Raw genomic sequence first — 23,033 nt, forward strand, 5'->3', positions numbered from 1 at the left:
CGCGCACGAGCTGCAGAAAGGTTTCCCAAAACTCCGGTGGTGAAGTGGCTTTTCAGAGGTGGCGTGAGCTCCGGGATTTTAAAGATCTGAAGAACGATGCAGACGTAGCCACATTTCTTCTCGACAGTTAACATAATTACCATGAATGATTTATCTTTCACTTGGTTATTATTAGTCAAAAGTCCACAAAGCTAGGTTGGTGAGGATGATAGTAACGTTTGCACAGTGGTTGGTCTGTTATGATGCTGAAATGGCTAACGCTAGCCTGCTAGTTAGCGTCGTTTTACTGTTGGTGAGTAAAGTTAACATTGTGTTGGTGTTTAGTTATTGAAATGAAACTGACATGCTGGCTGTTCTGTCAAACTCTCTTGTGTGGGAGGGGATTAGGTAGACGGTTTGGGTTTCAGCAGAAAGGGGGGAGGGACTGACAAGTTGTTGATGTTCAAATTTGTTGGCAAAGTCCTGGATCTTCACAGTCTTACCTATAGCAGCTTTAACTAATATGTTGCATCCAGTCCTGCTGTCCTGCAGAGTCACAGTGTGGATCTGTATGAGTTTTGTAATGTTGTGTTCCAGGTCCAGAAAGTGTCTCTGCTGGTCTCTCTGTGTGCCTGCTGAAGACAGCCGTGTTGTCCATCGGTCTGATCATCATGGTGGCTGCTGTCATCACTGTTCACCTCATGGTGAAGCTCAAGAAGCATGAATAAAAACTTAAAGTTAAAGGTACACTGTGCAGCTTTTCACCACTAATAGCACCATGAAACAGTTTTTTTTTTTTATGAGAGTCCCTGTTTTGTTTGTATTGTGCATGCAGCCATGCTCGAGCCCTCAGAGGGATGTACAATCCTCCCACTGATGTCATGCTGTTCCACTGATTGACAGTAGGTGGCAGTAACACACCAGGAAATGCACCAACAAAGCAGAGGAGGAAGAAGGCTGCCAGCCAGAACACATGGCTGTAAACAATATAAGATGTAAAAAACATTTGTACAAAATCTGGGAAAAATGAATTTCAACTCATTTGTAAAGCTTAAATGATACTTTAAATTCAATTTTGCAAGTATAACTTCATGTAAATAATGTTTCTTTCCAAGAAAACTCCACAGGGCACCTTTTACGCAAATGCTTATGATTCCTAATTATCCATTGATTATACCCAATAATCACCGTGCTCACTTTGTAAAAAACAAATAGGCCTATTGGACAGAGATGTTCCAAAATACTTTAAGAGCATATAATCTCCTTAACAAAAAACAACATTTATATTTATATGATAAAGAGCAAAGATACAAGAACTAGCCTTGATGTAACCCTGAATGTTATTAACAATGTTCTAACAATATATATGTGTATGTTTATTTGTACAGTATTTTATTATATTTATCATCTTTGGGTGACTGCAGTTTCTGCTACATGCACCATTATCAGAGATTCATTAAAGCTATACTCATAATATTTTGTGGAGATTTTGTGAATTCATGAAAAGATCACGGCCACTGACTCCCATTTAAATCTGTGAACAAAATTTGGGAAAATATGAATTCCAACACATTTGTAAAGCTTCAAGGTTTTTTACAATGCAATTTGGCGAGTACAAAATCTTGTAAATCTTGATTATTCATTGATTATACACAATAATCAATGTGCTCACTTTGTAAATAAAATTATTGTTTGTTTATTGTTTATTATTGTTTATCCCTATTAGCTTCTGCCGTAGCAGTCAGCTACTCTTCCTGGGGTCCACACTAGACATGCAATTCAAGATTACATCACATTATATCACAGATTTTCCAAAATGTGCATTAAACTTATCCACGCCCACATACATACACATGAATGTGTACACCCACAAACATATACCGGCGGTAAATATATATGGTAAATATTGACATAACACTATAAAAAATATTAATAATATTACACTATATTACAGTCTTTCAGCAGGTCGCATAAACTTAAACATCGACAGCTTGAGCAACACTTGCAAACTGTAAATTTATGCCAGTGTAGCAGTATGTGTAACACCATGCTGATTACTTGTTTAAGGACCTGGCAGGTTTATCCACCTGAGCATACAGACTCTCTGGCAGAGTCGTGCCTCTTGTTGTATTGGAATCCACAGATCCAGTGTGAGGCCCTACCAAGCAGTAGGTGGAGGTTGGAGAAAGACCTATAACTTCAACTGCTGGACTCTGAGGTAGGGCTGTAGGTCCGACCTGGTAAAGAAATCACATACAACGTTTAGCTTAGTTTTTTGTTTTCCATTTTTACTTTAATTCTACTTCTTCACATCTAAAACATCCAAAGTTGAGTTCATAAAACTCTCTTGGCCACGAGAGCACAGCACACTGCAGCTTAAACACAAGCACATAAAGAAAGCATCTACATCACTGTGACAGCACATACAGTATGTTGCATTTTGAAAAAATAACTGCAAATTACAGTTTTTCTACTTTACTTGATTTGTTCTAGGACTGAAAATATGGTTTGCAAAAGCGTTGACACTGAGTGCAGGTTTCACCTGAGAGTCTTTGCTCACAACATTTATTGTGTAAGAGAATGCAGAAGTTAAAACAGTTTGGTTGAATAGGAATTCACATGTAGCTTCGGTTAACTGGTGTGTGCTAAAAAACAGAAGAAAAGGGAGAAAAAAAATTCAGCTGTGTTCATGTAGTTGATGTGATGTGCATAAAACCCTTTGGCCTAATGTAAATTATATTGTTGCAGTATTGTCTTTTCAAGCACCAGTATGAGATATGATATTAGTATGAAGGTTTGAGAACACAACAAATTTTGGAACATGCATTCGTTGTTTTGCAAAGTAGAACACAGTTTTGTCTTTTTGTCCCCTTTCCTCAAAAATGTAACTTTTCTTTCTAAAGGATGCAAAAACGATAATAAAACACAAGCAAACAACACGTACGCATAAAGAAACACTGCAGTTTAAAGTGCCCATATTATGAAAAAATCACTTTTCTGGGATGTGGGGTGTTATTTTGTGTCTCTGGTGCTTCCACACACATAAAAACTTGAAGAAAAAAAAATCCATGCTGTTTTGAGTGAGATACGGGTTTCTGAATGTCTTCTGCATTCAGTCTCCGGGTGAGCTGTTCAAAATCCGCAGGGCTTTCTACCTCACTGGCCGAAACGAGCTGGCTAACCGCTAGCATGCTAGCACCAGCGCTAGCATGCAACCTCGTTCTCAATGGCAAAACACTGCTACAACACACAAGTTCTCCATAATCTACAAAAGAACATGTCCCTGTTCTGCAGGTATTCCACGCAAAGTTGGAACTGCGCCCTCATTTAGAAGAAGTCTCCCGGCTAATCCTGCCGTGCAACTGACTAAATTTGGAGAAACAGCCTTTCTTTTACTGTCTATGGAAACAGCAAGCTAGCTATGATCCTTACCTGCTACTGCACATGTGCGACTGCCAACAAAGATGGAACAAAAGTGAGATGAGATGGAACAGAAGTGAGATGCCTCACTCTGTAGCTAAAACAGAGACCTGAACACACAGGGTGAAAAGAGGAGCTGCAGCAATGTGCAGTAAAACAGAAATATGGTGTTTTTTGAAAATTAAACCATGTAAACCTATGGTACCTATGGTATGGTTGGTACAACTTTAAAATACAATTATGAACCTGAAAATGAGCATACTATGGGCGCTTTAAGTAGACTACTTGCCAGACCTTTGCAGCAGAAGGTTTGCAGAGATAGACTGTAGTGCATCTAGAAGTTTACCAGGTCCAAAGCATATGACAAGCAGCAGGAGCTGGAACAGCTGATGATGCAGAAGTCAGTATAGCAAGAAGTGAAAGGTTATATACAGTAAATAAATCACCTGTTCAGGAAAATGTATTGTAATTGGTGTGCATAGGGATAATAAATGTAATCATGAGAGGCTCCAGTTTTTTATTCAAAAAAAGGTTTCTTAACTTTGCCATTATCCTCAAACTGGTCGCAATTATGGAAATTGTGTTCCTTAGTGTTAGAAAAATTGTGATTTACATTGTTCTGTCTTGTTAATATTAAAACTGTATTAATTAAAACTGTAATATTATACTGATGGCACTCTAACAAGATACCATGGAGCCATTGACTATCTTTGTCTGGAGCCTGAGGCCAGAACATGCACTCCCTTGACCAGATAGAGGAGACGACATTGACTCTGACCAGATAAAGACGACTACATCGACTATTATTACTAGTATTATTACTAGTATTACATTTCACTCATAAATATGCTGATGTAGAGGGCTTCTCGTTAGTCATATCTTTCAGTGCTTTGCTGTAAGCGCTGCAAATTGACTCTACTTGCAAATAAACTAACTTCATGACATTTTGTTTTTGTCCATCTCTTGATAAATAATTCTTTTAACACTGTGTGTGTCAAGCAAATTCGGGAAAGTGATTTTTTTTTTAAAACTTGACCCTTACCCGAATAACTCCATATACTGTATTCTCCATGCTCTCTCTTTTATCTGCAGGTCATAAAAAACATGTTGATTTGCTATAATTGTAATTTTTTCAGCTTTAACTTAACTACTATACATTTACATGACTTGAGCTGCAGCAACATTGAGTCCAGATTTTGTGTCTAAAGTTCTCCATCTTCACACAGCAGCACAGTCAACTCAGTCTCACTCCCTACTCGTATGACGCATGGTCAAGGACCCTGGCGTCAAGTTTCAACGAAATAGGGGTACCCTTGACGTTATTTTTTGACGAGGGGGGTCCGTCAGATAGACATTCATGTTATTCCCTCACCGTCGGATATCGACGAAAGAAAAAAACACGCCCCCCCCCTTAACTCGAAATCTGTGACAGTTATTGGTATTTTTAGCCCAATAACCGCTGTTTTAATCAACATTATTCACGAGATAGTATCATGGTTTATATGTATTTCTTTTTATGTTATTATTTCGGTATATTTCGGCCAGGGAAGCTGGATTGCTTTTTTTGTTGATTTATATTTTTTAAACTATAATGCTACATCTATCAACATTTATTTAGATGTTATCATGGTATTCATTTCTTTACTTTAATAATATTATTTCGGTCTTATTACCTGTGAAATATTACAGTATAGGCTAATACAGAACATTACGATATGATCCGAGCAGGAAGCATTCAAAGCCGATAGGCCTATCCCCCAATGCAATGCGGCCATTCATTTCAAAGAATCGGGCAGCGATCAGCTGGTCTTTAACGCCAGGATCGCTTCAATATACATATATACAGTCAGTGGTTGTGTCACCAGCAACAACACGTTGCTCAGTTTTATTCCAGTAAATTATGAACCATAATAACGTTTAAACGAATCCGCGAAAAACTCCGGAAGTGACGTAGTACGTCCCGCTCGGCGGATACGAAGATAAAAATATATAGGCCTAACATTTGTAATATTAATGTTTTTTTCTAATGTTGTATTTGAGGAGTTAAACAATAAAGATTGTTATAATATTAAAACACAGTTTCATGTATTTGTCTACGTTTAAACGAATCCGCGGAAGTGACGTGGAAATTCCACATCTCGTCTGTGAAAGAATGTTCCACGTTGTACGTGAGAATTTACACAATAAAATACTAATAATGAAAAAAATGTGTTTTATATTTAGCACTTTGATTTGCCTTATATATACTATATAAAAAACCTACAGTTGAGTGTTTAGAAATACAGCCTAATGGCTTGTTTGACTAATTTGCATTTGTTTTGAATTGTACTGTTGTGAAAAACAATAAACTATATACAAAGAGAAGCATTTTTTATTTTTCCATACATAGTTATTTAAAAACACAATTTTCTAATTTTGCAGTTGATGAATATTAATAGCAAAGACTAAAGGGGAAAAACATGAGTATATTTATGTGTGGGACTTAGTTTGATTTAAAATCACACTGCATTATTAGTTGTTTTAAATAAATTACTTTTTTGAAATATCAATTTATGGTAGGCCTAACATATTAATTATTATATTCAGAAGATGGTCCTCATATCAATCACCGTGGTTACAGCTTGTAGCCATCCTAACCTTTGTAGCCTTTACTGAGACTAGCTTTTCAAAATTAAGAAGGGACTAGTTTTAAGAAGCATTTTCAGGAAATTAAAAGGATAAGCAGATTGTTACCGAGGTTTTTGTTCACAGAGTAAGATGTATATAGCTTTGTTTGGGTATGTATACATATACAACATGTGTTTTGGCATTTTTGGCACACTTCTACCTCAGCCCTACTGCACAAAGACAAAACTCACACATCTCATTCAACCATTTCACAAGCTGAGAAAAGGGTCATGACATGGGTCAGAGCAGTGGTTCCCAACTTTTTTCCTTGGTGCCCCCCTACTCATGTCTAAGAAAAGCTGACACCCCCCAAACTGAAGATGAATCAGATGGTTTATGTTATTTGGCTGGAAGGCCCGTGTTGAAAGTGTGTGTTTATCAAGATGGTTTATGTTATACAAGGCTGCATTACAGAGAATTTTATTATGACTCTCATGAAGGTGGTGTAGAGGAATAGAAACCAGTCTCTCCAGGCAAGCACACAGAATATGGTCTGCTCTATCTTTATTCTCCATGCCAAGTATGAGCTCTTATCCTCTGGCAGAAGATATGGGTAAACTTAACATTTCTAAACTATAAAAACGTTGATGATGATATAGGCCTAATTTGGACCTACCTCAATTAAAACTTTAAATAATGTTGCTTGAGATTGAGGGTGTGCAATAGCTTCATGATATGAAGCATGGTTGTGTTGCTCTTGTCACTGTTTGTGAAAGATGAGCAATAGATTGTTGCTGTGTGATGTGCTTCAGTCTAGCCTATATCACTTTGTTCATGTTGTTTTTTATTTTAAGTATGTCAGCTGTATGATAAAACAATATGTCAAGTCTTATTTGTGAAGCATTTGAACTCAAGGCAAATATACCTCTGGGGACAATAATGTAGGCTATCTCCTGCTAAGTGGTCTCCATGATGTGTAAAAATTAAAACGTTGTCGTAGGACTATAGCAAACACATCGTTGGAAAGGTCTCAACCTGGAGAGTAACATATGTCAGTCTGAAGAGGATACATTACTCCTGCTTTGAAATATTGACCTCTGAACCTTGAACCCAGTACATGTATGAAGGCCTGTCATTTAGCAACAGAAGGTTCTACACACATAAAACCAGCTGTTATAGAAAGCTCTGGACCTCAGCTGTCATGTAGATATGGTCACCAAATTACCTACTGTAAGCACTGTCAAATATGGTAATAAGCTATTTTCACCTATTTAACGATTCGATTTTTAAAATCTGATGACACCAGTGTGTTCTCCATCCCAAAAACCCCAGGGTGTATCCAAAATTATACACTGCCAACTTCTACTTATGAGAAATATACCAATATACTTTAAAACTACAACTCCCATAAGAAACGCCACAGAAGCTGTTACAAAGCTTGAGCACTTGTAGTTTTTCCGGGTGGGTGGGGGGGACTCGCTCGGCTCCTCTTTTTCTGCTGTCTGCCGTGAAATGGCTTGATTCCACTTCAGATTGAGGCCGCCCGCCGGCCGGCCGAGAACACAATATATGAGACAAATACATGAAACTGTATTTTATTATTATAACTATCTTTATTGTTTAACTCCTCAAATACAACGTTAGAAAAAAACATCAATATTACGAATATTATATATTTTTATCTTCGTATCCTCTGAGCGGGACGTACTATGTCACTTCCGGAGTTTTTCGCAGATTCGTTTAAACGTTATTATGGTTCATAACTTACTGGAACAAAACTGAGCAACGTGTTGTTGCTGGTGACACAACCACTGACTGTATATATGTATATTGAAGCGATCCTGGCGTTAAAGACCAGCTGATCGCTGCCCGATTCTTTGAAATGAATGGCCGCATTGCATTGGGGGATAAGCCTATCGGCTTTGAATGCTTCCTGCTCGGATCATATCGTAATGTTCTGTATTACAGCATATACTGTAATATTTCACCGGTAATAAGACCGAAATAATATTATTAAAGTAAAGAAATGAATACAATGATAACATCTAAATAAATGTTGATAGATGTAACATTATAGTTTAAAAAATATAAATCAACAAAAAAGCAATCCAGCTTCCCTGGCCGAAATATACCGAAATAATAACATAAAAAGAAATACATATAAACCATGATAATATCTCGTGAATATTGTTGATTAAAACAGCGGTTATTGGGCTAAAAATACCAATAACTGTCACAGATTTCGAGTTAAGGGGCGGGGGCCGTGTTTTTTTCTTTCGTCGGTATCCGACGGTGAGGGAATAACATGAATGTCTATCTGACGGACCCCCCTCGTTGAAAAATAACGTCAAGGGTACCCCTATTTCGTTGAAACTTGACGCCAGGGTCCTTGACCATGCATCATACATTTGACGAGTAGGGAGTGAGACTGTGTTGGCACAGTTTAAAGTAGGGATCCACTGAACCCAGTTCGGTTCGGAATTCGGCCGAACTTTGGGCTTTTTGACGGAGTTTGGGTACTGCCGAAAGTTAGAATTTTTTTTGACCGAACCGAACTGTACCAAAGAGAAGTAACGAGAGGCGAAACTCAAGAAAAAGAGGCGAACGTTGTGTTGAGTTTCTGCTCTTGCCAAAGAGTATAGAAGTAACAAGAGGTGAAACTCAATAGAACGTTCCATTGCAAACAAAACTGACACGCACCCATGACAGAGCTGCAGCTCCGCCATCTTGGACTGAACTATCTTGTTACTTCACTACTCTTTGTAGAGTTACGTGGTCGACGTAATGACGTAGTTGGAGCTAGACGGAATGCAGTAGCAACCTAGCAACGGCAGTAAGCTGTGAGAAAGTGAAAATGGAACTTGTGAGCAGAAAAAGTGTTGTTTGGCAGTACTTCCAGTCAAAAGAAAGCGATTCAAGTCAAGCTACATGTTCAATTTGCAATGGCGATTGGTCTCGTGGTGGCGAGGACCCTAAACAATACACAACATCGCCGCTGTTAAGACATTTGCGTATGAAACATCCGAAAGAATACGAGTTGTGCATGGAGGAATCTACAGACAGCAACTTCAGATACGGCAAAGGAAGGACAGTCACAGCTAAAAACTTGTGTTAGCCAGACCGTGCCTCTCCCAGGCTGTCAGCTGTTCTCTCTGGAAATGAGTCTTCCTACAGCGGGGGCATTGAAAAATGCACTGCTGTGGACGTTGTTTACTTCATTAATGTGTTTAAAGTGTTAAGAATGGGAGTAGGGTTCGGTTCGGTTCTGGGTTCGGCAGAATCTTAACCAGTGGGTTCGGTACTCGGCAGAACCCCAAAAATCTGGGTTCGGTGAATCCCTAGTCTAAATCCTTTATGTGTAGGATTTGGTATGTTGTGATGTTGGCGAACTCCTAGAGGTTGTGTTATAAAGTAAAATGTGCTTTGGCAAACAACAATTCTTGCAGGAATCTGACCAGGGAATGCTAAGAATGAATGGACTAAAGCATGAAGAATTCACAATGATATCTTCTCTTTTGTCTACAGTAAATGCTGGTAATAGAATGATCTGAAAGATGGAATAATCACATATACATCTACATATAGGGACATGATGTTACACAGAGCTTTGGCACAACATTGGCTATGATAAACATTTCTGGATTCCCATCTACACTGTATACTGTATACTGTATACTGTACAGGTATGGGTGATGATGAACTTTTCTACAACACTGAAATCCCATATACAGGTAACATATATATCTTTGTTAATTAAAATGCACACTTGGACTTACATTGTCCTCTCTTTTGATGATAACGAAATGCTGCTGCTGGTGCTGCAACACATAGGAGAAAGAGAGAGATACCTATACCAGCACCCACAGAGATGGCATTGGTGGAGTGTTTAGCTGTAAAAAGGAAAAAAGACTGCAGTTTGAATTAAACAAATTCATTGGTAATAGATCTCAACTGTAAGAAATAATTTAGTTTGTTTCATTAAACCCTAATGGGTGGAACTACACTTTCACAATTTCACTTTAAAACTACCAACCTTCCAAAGGTCACTGAATGATCTAATTTAAACACCAACCTGCCTCTTAGTTTTATAACACCAACCTGATAGCTAGTTCTGGCAGTCAAAATGTTTAAATTCCTCTGACCTATTTCTTTATGACCTACTCTAACACTGGATGCTAGCCGATGAATAAGGCTTGTATGTTTTTTTTGTTTTGTTTTTTTTGCTAGATGTCACTTATATATGTGTTAATTTAAAAATAATATGTAAAAACTACATTTTATATCCCTCTCCCCCACAGACACAAGATTATGTGTTCCATGTCCAAGAAAACGCTGTTCACAGCAGTTTACAGTAAAAGAGATGAGGACAAAATATCATTAACAGGTTTTGCATTGCAAATGGTGCTTTTAAAATACCAAACCCAATATTGTTTAACTCAGTTAATGATTCATTTCTGCCACCAAACAACAACTTAAAATTCTACAGCCCCTTAAAAGATACATGGGTTAAACGCCCTGCTATGCCCTGCAGTGCTCTGCTACGTCGTGTAATGCCCTGCAGTGCCCTGCTATGCCATGAACTACTACAACTACTATTTCTAGTCACTGATCCATTATCTTTATCGTGACTATTATTGCCACTGTTCATTACACCCCCATCCGGGACCGTCAGACCAAGAGCCTGGGTCTGTCTGAGGTTTCTTCCTGAGAGGGAGTTTTTCCTCACCACTGTTGCAATGAATGCTTGCTCTTGGGGAATTACTGGAATTGTTGGGTCTTTGTAAATTATGTGTGGTCTAGACCTACTCTATCTGTAAAGTGTCTTGAGATAACTCTTGTTATGAATTAATACTATAAATAAAATAGAAATAAACCTAGCAAACCTAATTTATGTATCGTACCATGATAGAAATCAAAACGTATTAACTTGGACATATAAAATGATACGTATACAAAAGCTTAAATAAGTCTAACTAAACTGCATTATTATCAGCTGTTTGTGGTTTGTCTCTAAGTCTTACCAGCATGTCGGCAGACATTTTCAATTGTTTTCATGTCCTTTTTCCAGCTGACTTGGTTGCTATGGTTACAGAAGATAGAGCCATTGGACAGGTAGACATGGAGATCAGCAGCAGAGGGTGTAACCTGTTGTCTCACTCCTCCCTCCTGACTGCAGTTGTGGGTGTCACATCTAAATGTGCTGTTAATGTGAGATTCCTGTGCTCTGCAGCTCACTGTCAGGTTACACCAGTCTGATCTGTTAGACACAGAGTCCACTGACAGTTTAACTGGAGACACTGGATCTGAGGGGGGAGAGGCAGGTGGAGAGGTTTTAGAAACATGGCAGCAAAAACTCTCCATCAGTGTCTGATTGTTATTAAACTCACCTTGGACTGTGACCTTGTATCCAGTTATTGGTTTTTCTATACCCCCAGACACTACTGCAGTATAAACTCCACTGTCTGCCTCTTGTAGATTCTTCAGTTTCACAGAGTAGTTCTCAAGCAACTCAATCCTTACAGAGTAATCATCAAAGACTTTTGTTTCTGTACCAGCTAAAAATCGTACTAAATTAACTTTTTGATTGAATCTCCAGAAAACAGCATTGTCTTTAGGATCATCAGCTAGTGTGACATTCAGAAGCACATACTCTCCCTTCTTCACAAACACAGGAGTCACAGCACTGGGCTCTGTAAAACAGTAGACACACAATCAAAATCACACACAGTATATTGTTCTTTTGTCAATACTAACTGTTAGTGGGTAACTACTATATTTCTTACATATTGGATAATTAGTTCAACATTATGAATTAACTTCAGCGTTATCAAATGTCTCTAAAAATGCCTTGTATCAGATATGTCTCTTGACTCAGCTTGCCTCAGCATAGAAGACTTGGTTAAACTAAGCCCACTGAGAGTAAGATGTTACTCAAAGTCCTGATTTAGATTTTTAACATGAAAAAGTCTTTCCCTTCTGCCTCTTCTAAAATTTAGGGACATTTTTTTCACCTTGTCCACTTTTTCTCTCCCCTCTTACCCACATTATTTTTTTGTACAGAGGAGACAGACAGACTATTGTACAGAGGAGACAGACAGACTATTAGACAGTCAGTGGCTATAACCACAGAATAAGGTTGTTGCACTATGAGAGGAGTAAAGTTTACACATGCATCTTGAAAAGACGTGAAAAAAGACATGTTTTCAACATTTGGTAATGCATCTCAAACCACCTCCAGAGATTTGCTTTTGAAAGTTTCACTGATGTTATCCACTGTAAAGTTGAATATGTATTAAAATTAGGGCTGGGCCACGATTACCATTTTTAATCGCGATTAATAACATGATTTTCCTGATTAATCGCAGTTAATCGCATTGTTATACGCAAAATCCAATAATTAATTCAAAAGCAGTGTATAGCGCAATTTTATTTTAAATGTTCTGCCATATGAACAAGCGTGCCATAACATTTGTTCTGCAAACACTTAACATCAGCATTTTGTTTATACAGTAGCAGTTAAATAAAATATTTAGTGTAAATCTCAACTTAAACAATGTAATCAAAGCAAATACAAAATTAAAGCTTACTGCCGCAACCGCAAAGTTCTGAGGTGCTTGTGCCTGTGCAATGTAACAATCCCATCTATAGTACTTAAAGACATTAGCATCTCCCAATGTCTCAAATACAAACCAAAATAAAAAAAACGGATTAAACTAAACAGGTGAGACATGTGTTGTAATGAATTGACTGTAATACCTAGTGTGACCAGCAGAGGATGTCTACGTATTCAACCATGGTGTATGTTGGTATTAAGGGAGACGAAGAAGCATAGCTACAAGCTAGATTTTGGTGATGATGTTGGTTCGTACATTAAAATTTAAGCACAAGCTCATTGTGGATTAAAAACCATGTCTCATCTTTAAGACACAAATAACACATGACGTAGGCCTATTTGCTTCCAGCCTGAAAGCTTCACACAAGAGAGCTGTTTTCTGTTGTTGTGAAAATGCATTCATCTCATAATTATGAGCTCTTTTCTCAAAATTATGAGTTATTTTCTCGTAATTCCGAGATCTTTTCTCAAAATTCCGAGATCAGGATCTCATAAATTACGAGATAAGGTTTAAAAAAAAAATTCTATGGTGAATGTAATACGCTTCAGTAGTATTGAGTAGTTTTGTTGTGTATTTTGTATTTTTCAAGTAGTTTTTAAAATCGGTAATTTAAAATGTACTTGATTACGTTTTGAGAGAAATATTGTATTTCGCTACATTGGGTTAGGGTTAGTGAATTCTTTTTTTAAATTTACTGAATAAAAAAAAAAAAAAACCTTCTACTAACGAAAGTGTAACGAAAAATGAAAGGAAGAAAAACAATCGCGCCCGGAACCACTAATTGAGAGCAGTCAAGAACTAACAGTCCCACCCACAGCGTGTTCCGGAAGTAAAAATACAATGCAATTTCTCCATTGACAATTCATACTTTGCAGTGATGTCACTACCATGGGTACCTGGCGGGCAAGAAACGCCGATAGAATGGGTCTGAACAGTGGCCAGTCACGGGAATTGCAGCCTTGCAGATTTCCAATACTACAATCAATCAACTATTTAGACCATATGTCACTTGGAACTTGTGATCCATACACAGCACCCGCTGATATTTTCATTCCTTTGAAGCTGGCAAAGTCTCTACCAGACTTGGAGTTTGGAGATATTTACATCTATCTTATAGAGAATCCGTCACTTTACACCGCACAAAAAATGAAAGCCTACAAAAGTACAGATAGCTATCTTTTTTCAAGAGTGGATGGGTTAACAACGCTGTCATATGGGAGGTGAAAAACAGGAATATCTTCATAATCAAAGCAAAGGTGAGTGTTACTAGTTAGTTAGTTAGCTAGCTAGCTAGCTCGCTAACGTTTGCTGATCTGTTGCGTCGTGTGATAAAGTCTTCATCTGAATACGTACACCCTGCCTGCCGGCGAATGACAGCTTGATAAGTAGTTTTTTTTAAACCTTCTGCCAACACTAGGCTATGTATCATGTAGGGTGACCAGACGTCCCGGTTTGACCGGGACAGTCCCGAGTCCCGACAAAAGCTGTGTCAGGACGCTAAAATATCCTGGTTTACATCAACCACTATGAAATTGTCCCGGTTGTCAGCGATTACATAACCGACGTGGTCTTATTATAGCCCAATCATTAACTAAACCATGTAGAAAGACTAATAAAGCGTCCAGCGTATGATTTTAACAATGTGTGTGTGTGTGTGTGTGTGTGTGTGTGTGTGAGTAAATCGTAACGGTCTGCATAATCTGTGCCGCCAGCGTTACGATGTATATTTGTAAGCATTGTTGCAACGCCTCTTCTTCTCTGTCTCGTTTTAACCAGTCTTTTGCTGACACCTGTGTTAAATTTCACAGTAGGCTTTCAGCCAACAAATTGATTCTTGAGCAAATTCACTCAATTCACACAACAAATATACGTTATAGAATGATGTTCTTGCCCACCAGCCAGTAGTTGTGACATTACGTGCAAAGTATGAATTGGAGTATAAGCCATAAAATTGTAACCGTCGATGGTTGACTTAAAACCAAGGGTGTAAGCTTCGCTTCAGAACTCGAACATCCTATGGCGCCATTTTGATGCTACCAAACGATTACCTGACGTTCCACTGACTGCCATTCATTTTGACATCACTTTGACAACGAATAACTTTACATCTCAAGCATTTAAAGACTTTTTTTGTCCATTGTTTATTTCTAAAGAAACACAACAATGTATAAAAGGCTCCATTACTTTGTATCTTACGTTATGGCTCCGTAGCAGACGTTTTTATAAAAATAGGCTAACAATTGTGTCATAACCACGCAACTTACTGTCGCATAGTAGAGGAATTACCGTATAGTACAGGAGAAGCTCGCAGGCAGTTTCGACTTACATGAGCTGTTTAAGTTTAATTACTAATGTTAACTAGCATTTTAGTTAGCAATAATTAGCCTGTGTCCATGTTATCTCCTTACACATACCTACACTAGATTGGGAATGATTGAGATTTCTCTTGATACAGCTACCAGAAGACAGGTTGCTCACGTCACATTTACATCATCTCTCTCAGTTGGAGGCTGCCCAGTAACGCTCAGCGCTCACCGGAAAATTGCTTCTAATATCCTTCACTGGTCTCCGTCCAGAGCAACGGGATCTGTTGATCCAGTTTATATACTGTCTATGCTTAAAACCAATATATATGCTCATATAGACGCCAAAAATCCATGGGGCACCAACCTTATAATTATAATTATAGTTATTCGAGATGTCTTGGATAAGTACTCCATTACCCACAATCCTGAACAATCCCACAGTGATGCCTCTGATTGGTGGAACTCATGCTGGTGAGGAGGGGGAGCTGCCTGCACGATCCGTCATGCACATGCGCGAGATGATAATCCTGTTTCACAAGGATTTACAACACTGCATGAATCACGATCTGTTCCACGCTTCTGTCGTTAGCCTCCACCGGGAAGCTATCTTGGCTAACCGCTAGCTGACAGCTTGAATCAGTCTAAAATAACGTTAACTCAAACTAAACACTGGGAAGAAAAGGTTACAACTGACATAACAGCTGTTATATATTTTAAAGGATATTTTCAGGTTTTATTTTTAGGGTCTTTTAGAGTTCTTACATGCTGTCTCAGCTAGCGGTTAGCCAAATTAGCTGTTAGCTAAACTAACGTTAGCTACCTTTATTCAGTGGTGCACGGTGGTTAATGGGATGAGTAGTTCCTTCAATTGATAATGAAAATATGTACACAGTCTTGTACCTTTGACTTTTTTTGGATTTTCTGTTAATTATTTCACTCAAAATGATATGTTGTATGCTTATGAGTCACATTGTAGCTGGTTAGTCTAAGGCATGGTCTAAAACTCTTTATATACAGATTTTTCCAGACGTCAATGGGAGAAATGAATGGGAGGAGGGCGGGACTGAGCTCTATAGGCCAACAACATGGTCACATCAGCTGAGCTGCAACAGCTGATCTGCATCAGCTGGTCAACTTCCCTCGCTACTAAATGGCTACACCCAAACAGGACGCCCTACTTAAAGGTCCCATGACATGGTGCTCTATGGATGCTTTTATATAGGCCTTAGTCGTCCCCTAATACTGTATCTGAAGTCTCTTTCCCAAAATTCAGCCTTGGTGCAGAATTACAGCTTAGGGCCAGTCCCACAATGAGCTATCCTTAGTATGTGCCATTTCTGTGTCTGTAGCTATTGAGGAGGAGAAAGGGGAGGTAACCTTGCTCCTTATGACCTCATAAGGAGCAAGATTCCAGATCGGCCCATCTGAGCTTTCATTTTCTCAAAGGCAGAGCAGGATACCCAGGGCTCGGTTTACACCTATCATCATTTCAAGCCACTGGGGGATCATAGGCAGGCTGGGGGAACTCATATTAATGTTAAAAAACCTCATAAAGTGAAATTGTCATGCCATAGGACCTTTAAAGCTGCTTTAGTTTGCTCCTAACTGCTTGTTGCTCACATCTATGCTACCCACCTCCTTCCCTGCTCCACCTTGTCGTGTATAACGTGGCATTTGCTTCTATGTCATTGTTGCTGCTCTGTTAATATGGGGGAATAGTAACTACTAATAGTTCACTTAAACTGTTTGAGCATCCCCTAATGCTGCTGCTGCTGTTCCCTGACTCTCTCTCTCTCTTTTTCATGGTGCTCATGAAAGGTCAGGGGACTCCTGAACAGAGTCATACCGCCAAATTTAATTCGTAATTTATTCAATAAAATTTTCCAAAGCATTTTTATTGTCTGTGTTGTTCTTGACTTTAATGGACCTGGCAATGACAATGACGAATGATCAGCATCTAGGCCAAACCTGGATTGGCTAATCGGGAGCACCGGGAGAATTCCCGGTGGGCCGGTCTGGTTTTTTGTTTGTGAGGGCCAAGTTGAAATCATAGTTCAATATCATAGATGCTGTCCCTAGGCTGCCTGCACTCACAGCCCACTCTTTGTATTTACAGTATTTATTTTTTCTTGCAGCCCACCGTTATTTATCTACATTCATGCAGCTTACTCGCAGAGTAACTAACAAACCGTTCGCGTACACTTCAGTGTACGGCCAGATTAACTTTTTCTTTTTTTAGCCAAATGAAGACGATGAGACGGGTAAGCTAAGTTAGTTAGGAGAAGTGCAGGATGCTAGCGGTCTTGCAAAACAATACAACGTTCCCTGCAAACCAGCGTTTATGTTTATGAATCAAACTTTTTCTTGTAGCTCCGTAGCAGCTGCTAGTCCAGTTTGCTGCTAACAGTGACAATGAAGAGCCAGTAAGGTTACCAAGCACCAGCTATATGAGCCCATAACTCCAGTTTGGGCAGGTAGCTCATTGACTGAATAGTATAAGAATTAATAAGAGTGTGGTCTAGACCTGCTCTATATGAAAAATGCCCTGGGATAATTATGATGCCAGATGATTCAGCACTACCATAATGAAACTGACTTGACTTGATCAGAAAGCTTTGTAAAAAGGAGAGATTTGTGCTGAGAATTATGACAATTTATAAAATGTGATTTAGTGTCAGAAGCAGAGCCAGTAGTGTACATTAGGGATAGCTGTTGTCAGTGTGGAAGGCACATCTACTGTAAGCTGTTGTACCACAGTGTGTGAACAAGCAAACATGATCAGATTAGTTACAATATAATCACTTTGTATGCCCAAATATTACAAAATTATGATAGTAAATGACTGAAAGGGAAGAGAAAGTTATATGAAATATTATTCAAAGGAAAACATAGATTATGGTGTCATTAGAAAGTGCAATACAATGTATCTTGTTCTTTATTTAATTTCAAGTTTCAGATATCTGTGATTACTTATTTCCACAGAAAATAGATGCTGATATTGTTGAACATCATTGGGTTGTTGTTAATTCAAATTAATTCAATTTTATTTATAGTATAAAATCATTATTATCATCATTATCTCAAGACACTTTAAAAATAGAGTAGGTCTAGACCACACTCTATAACATACAAAGATCCAACAAATCCAGTAATTCCACAAAGAGCAAGCATTGTAGTGCGACAGTGGCGAGGAAAAACTCCCTTTTAGAAAGAAACCTCGGTGGTTTGAAAAACTCCCTTTTAGGAAGAAACCTTGGACAGACCCAGGTTCTTGGTAGGCGGTGTCTGACGGTGCCAGTTGGTGGTGTGATGAACAGTGGCACAATAAAGACAATGGAACAGTGACTAGAAATAGTAGTTGTAGTAGTTTATGGCTTAGCAGGGCACTGCAGGTCGTTACAGGACATAGCAGGGCATAGCAGGGCATAGCAGGGCGTAGCAGGACGTGGCAGGGCATAGCAGGACGTAGCAGGGCACTGCAGAACGTAGCAGAGCGTAGAAACAGGTTAAGGAGTTCTAGCCTGGTCAGTCTAGAACTCTCCCCCTGCCGGATCGGGTTGTACTGGCCTGCCTCCCTCTAATTTCATTATATCATTGATTATATCATTGGTTATATGGACTATGAAGAGAAGCAGAGAAGAGAAGGGGTGCAGACACACACCCTCTGGCTGAATGCTGCAACTCCTCACTCCCTAACTATAAGCTTTATCAAAGAGGAGAGTTTTAAGTTTACTCTTAAATGTGTTGATGGTGCCTGCCCCCCGAACCCAGACTGGAAGCTGGTTCCACAGGAGAGGAGCCTGATAGCTGAAGGCTCTGGCTCCCATTCTAAGAGACTCTAGGAACCACAAGTAACTCTGCATCCTGGGAACGCTGTGCTCTAGTGGGGCAATAAGGTACTATGAGCTCTTCTAGATATGCTGGTGCTTGACCATTTAGAGCTTTGTAGGTCAGAAGAAGGATTGTAACCCTTGTGTTGTCTTCCCATCCACCATGCAACTTATTGTCCTCATGGGTTAGCCTTTTTCAGAGGTTTTTGAAGCTTTTTTGAGGTTTCTGTGGCTTTTTTTCTGCCCTATTTTTCACTACCTCCAGATAAGTTGATGTTAGTGGTAACATCAACTTATTCCCATTAGTTGTACACTTTTAAAAAAAAATGCAAGGTCAATAAACATCATTTATATGAAATTATACCTCATTTTTGAGTTAAAAAAAAAGTAGTTATGATTTAGACAAACTGTCAAAGTTTAGTCAGGATACTGTTTACTATTCCATAGTTTTTTTTCAAATGCTGTAACATTTAATAAAACACCCCAAATGCTATGAAAGTAGAGATCTGATCCTTATTTTTTGATGAGAAGAGCGTTGTATGGAACAACCCATGTTACTTTTAGGTAATTTGCTAGGAAGAAACCCACAATTTCTGATGAAGAAACTTTGAAAGCGGGTAAAATTTGACCCGAGGACAACAGGAGGGTTAAATTTAATCCTGATTTTACAGGAAGCCAATGCAGAGAAGCTAATACAGGAGAAATATCACCTCTTTTCTTAGTTCTTGTCAGAACACACGCTGCAGCATTCTGGATCAGCAAGAAAGTCCTAAGGATTTTATTTGAACATCCTGATCGTAAGGAATTACAATAGTCCAGCCTGGAAGTAACAAATGCATGGATTAGTTTTTCAGCATCTGGTTTTTTGGCAATGTTACGAAGGTGAAAAAAGGCTGTTCTTGAAGTTTTTTTTAAGTGGGCGTTAAAGGATATATCCTGATCAAAAATAACTCACTAACTAAATAGATTTCTGACACTAGTGCTGGAGGCCTGGGCAATACCATCTAGAATAGCTATATCTTTAGATAATGATGTTCGGTGGTGTCAGGGGCGGATCTACAGGGGGGCAAGAGCCTTGCCCCCCCAGCTGCCCCCCTAACTTTGTCGATCCAAAAACTGAACTTGTAAAAACAACCCGCCACTTTGTCCACAAGCTTCTCAAAACAGTGAACTAAACAATACATTTACCAAAAGTGAACAATTTAATTTTTAATTTTAAATGTATTATTAGCCCCCTCAAATACTTAGCTACGTCCCTGATTCAAATGTGCAAGTGGCGTTCGCTCAGTCTGGCTCACACACAGCAAGTCTGCTGCGGTTTGATGGCCCTGCAACCCGGCTGGAGAGACTGAGCTGCCCCAGAGCCTCTGAAGGTGAAGTCAGTTTCCCCAGGTGAAGTTCAAACACACATGTTTAACTTAAAGTTACATTTGTAATGAATGTATTGTATGCTAAAGATGATTCAGCATCAGCAAAAACAGCGAGTCTATTACGTTTGCCAAAAGTCAAATCGCTTCCTCGTGATTTGTAAGAGCACTCTGCCCTTTGATTAGTTTTGATTTTAGTAAATACAAGAACAGCTTAATATAAAATATAAAATCTTGTTTGTATCCATAACGTTACTGATGGTCGTCGTTTCACCGACGTTACGTTACAACACACAATACAGTGCCAGTTGGGAGATGATCATTTTTATTTGATTAGTTAAGCAGTCCTATAAAATCTACTTAGTCTCACATATCACAGCAATAATGCTGCACAAATAAAACCAGGTTACAACTGGGGAAATAACAAATACTATAGGATTAAGTAGCCTAAACATAACTGTTGTGTGCATGTGATAAATATTTTCTGATTTTATATTTATACTTATTAGCTACAGGGCCCTACAGTGTAATGTATTACAAGAATAACCACAGCTTTTCTCATATCGACTTTTGCAGGCCAGAGTGGCTGAAGAAATTAGCTGGAGCCTAAACATGAAAAGGAAGGCTAAAGGTGGGACATTGCAAGAAAATTCAAAGACGTACACAGGAGGAAGAGAATGAGGGAAATGAAGGAGAAGGCAGTAAACTGGAGAGACCATGGAGGGTCAGAGCAGGAGTAGACCACAGAAGGAGATGAGGAAATAAGTGAGGGAGAAGATGAAATTAGTGAAGGAGAAGAGGAAATAAGTGAAGGAGATGAAGAAAAAACAAAAATCAGTGAGGGATGAAGAGGAGGCTCCAGATTGAGAGAGAGAGGGACAGAGGCAGAGAGTGAGCAGGAGGAAGCAGATGAAGATGAGAGGGAGGAAGAGTCCTGCAGTAAACCCTGCACCATATGGTATGTTTTTATTCTTCTTCCATATAAATTGCCATACAGTAGGATAATATGTAATGTCACTTTTATGCATTTGCTATGTCCATGTTTAGAATAGGTATATTCATTCCCATCATAGACTCAATGATCAGTGAGCTGGACAGGCGCTTTTCAAACTCTAGCAGCCAGATAATAAGGGGTATACAAGCTCTAAACCCATCAAACAATGACTTCTTAAAGGAAGAATTGGGTTTTGTAAGTGGCTGAGGAATATGGCTCTGAAAAGTATTAAAAGTATTTAAAAGTATTTTTGTGTTTGTTTGGTTAAAGCCATTCACATATAGGGATTCCCACATACCGTCTACCCATGCCACCCTGCCAAGACCTCTTGCCCCCCCTTTGCCACCCCATGTAAAATGTTCTAGATCCGCCATGAAGGTCATCCATGATTTTATATCTTTGATGCATGCTTGGAGTTTAGTTAACTGACTGGTTTTGTCTGGCTTAATTGATAGGTATACTTGCGTGTCATCCCCACAACAATGAAAGTTAATTGAGTGTTTCCTAATAATTTTGCCTAGAGGAAGCATATATAAGGTGAATAGAATTGGTCCGAGCACTGAGCCTTGATTGAGTAGGTTAACTTTTCTATTGAATCTACATTGTGAAACAACACTTGGAAATAGTGATATTTTACAAAAATACACTGAATTATGAGGCTGTAGAGAACAGGGCGCTATTGCACACTTATATACTAAGGTTTTGATTAAATTTTTCGTGAAGTAAAGTGGGCCGGTCTAAGGCATGAAACTCCAGGGCTGAAAATGAGTCCCACTCCAGCCCTGATCTAAGCTGTCTACCAGGCACGAAGTCTTTCTGTAAGAGATTGAGAACGGTGGATCAGGTGAGCGACGACGGTTCAGAGACTGTTTCAGTCCTATTTTCACTGCATGGGAGAGATCCCCCCACCCCGTGTTGACTTTTACTTAAAGTACATTTTAAATTAACTACTTATTACTTTTACTTGAGTCATTTTTCAGATAGGTAATTTCACTTGTACTTGAGTAAATTTTAAGTATTGGTACTTTTACTTGAGTATGTTAGTACTTTTTCCACCTCTGATATCTGAATATATATCAATTAAAGTTTTAGTTTTACATGTTATTAGGATTACTTCTGAAATAATTGATAATGAGCATATTACAGAGAATTGTACCAAGATTTGTATACAATTCTCAATATTAAATAATTCAAAAATTAGTTACATTTCTTACCTAACTTCTATACCGCTGAAATAGTGATACAGCAACTTTGACAACTTTTACTTTAAAAACCGAAGTCGAACAACCACGGGGAATATAAATAAAACAAAGTTCTTACCTTGTGCTTCGCTTGAATGCAGCAGAGAAACGGCACAGAGAAGTACGACAAGCTCCATTTTGCAGAATGAACGATATGAGGAAGTGGTAAGGCTATTTATCAACTGAGCTCAGCGTGCACCTTCTCTGATTTTTTTCTGGGCAATCCAATGAGAAGAGTTTCAACTGGAACTGTTTCTACAAAAGAAATGTCTCTAAACTTATTACTCTATTAGTTAAGCAACTCAAATGAAACCGGTATATATAAAGCATGGTGTGTACTGTACTGCAGGGTGTGGCTTGTGCCTTAGCTCCCATCAATCAATCTACTCTACATCCTCTACTCTGTACAAGACATGAAACCAAATATGGCATTTAATAACTCATAATCATCTTTATTAAAACATTTTTTAGAGAGAGTTCAATTTCCAACATATTCATATCCATCATACTCATCCTTGCTTCATCATTGTCACACTTCACCATCACATATAGAATCATTATCAGTGACTTACTACATCACTTTCCCATTCTCAGCACTCCCCTCTGGTGGTCCTCCCCGTGTTCCTGTTGTCTAGACTGGAAATAAAAGGGGCTTGGACAAAATGTTTGTTGTTA

The 23,033-nt window shown here is 38.7% G+C and overlaps 1 protein-coding gene and 1 long non-coding RNA gene across 2 annotated transcripts; one reads left to right on the plus strand and one right to left on the minus strand.

The window, feature by feature from the left end:
* Positions 1-115: 115 nt before the first annotated feature.
* On the plus strand, positions 116-1,683 carry LOC114565458 (uncharacterized). Its single transcript, XR_003693916.1, has 2 exons — positions 116-292; positions 577-1,683. It is a non-coding gene; the product is annotated as an uncharacterized LOC114565458 (long non-coding RNA).
* Positions 1,355-22,504, minus strand: LOC114565457 (uncharacterized). The gene is made up of 6 exons (XM_028593516.1): positions 22,438-22,504; positions 11,394-11,696; positions 11,028-11,309; positions 9,783-9,896; positions 4,442-4,485; positions 1,355-2,216 (listed from the first exon to the last, which is right to left on the minus strand). Exons 1-6 carry the CDS (start codon positions 22,493-22,495, stop codon positions 2,034-2,036), a joined length of 984 nt encoding a protein of 327 aa, XP_028449317.1. The 5' UTR covers positions 22,496-22,504; the 3' UTR covers positions 1,355-2,033.
* Positions 22,505-23,033: the final 529 nt, after the last annotated feature.

Source organism: Perca flavescens, chromosome 12 (assembly GCF_004354835.1).
Source record: "Perca flavescens isolate YP-PL-M2 chromosome 12, PFLA_1.0, whole genome shotgun sequence".
Classification (NCBI taxonomy): domain Eukaryota; kingdom Metazoa; phylum Chordata; class Actinopteri; order Perciformes; family Percidae; genus Perca; species Perca flavescens.

Bases quoted from the DNA above. Each gene is read 5' to 3' on its own strand.
- LOC114565457 (XM_028593516.1), bottom strand. From the start codon at position 22,495: ATGGAGCTTGTCGTACTTCTCTGTGCCGTTTCTCTGCTGCATTCAAGC. The intron at 11,697-22,437 runs GTAAGAACTTTG...ACTGTTTTACAG, and splicing joins GCATTCAAGCGAAGCACAAG to AGCCCAGTGCTGTGACTCCT. The intron at 2,217-4,441 runs GTAAGGGTCAAG...TTTCTTTACCAG, and splicing joins CAGTATATGGAGTTATTCGG to GTCGGACCTACAGCCCTACC.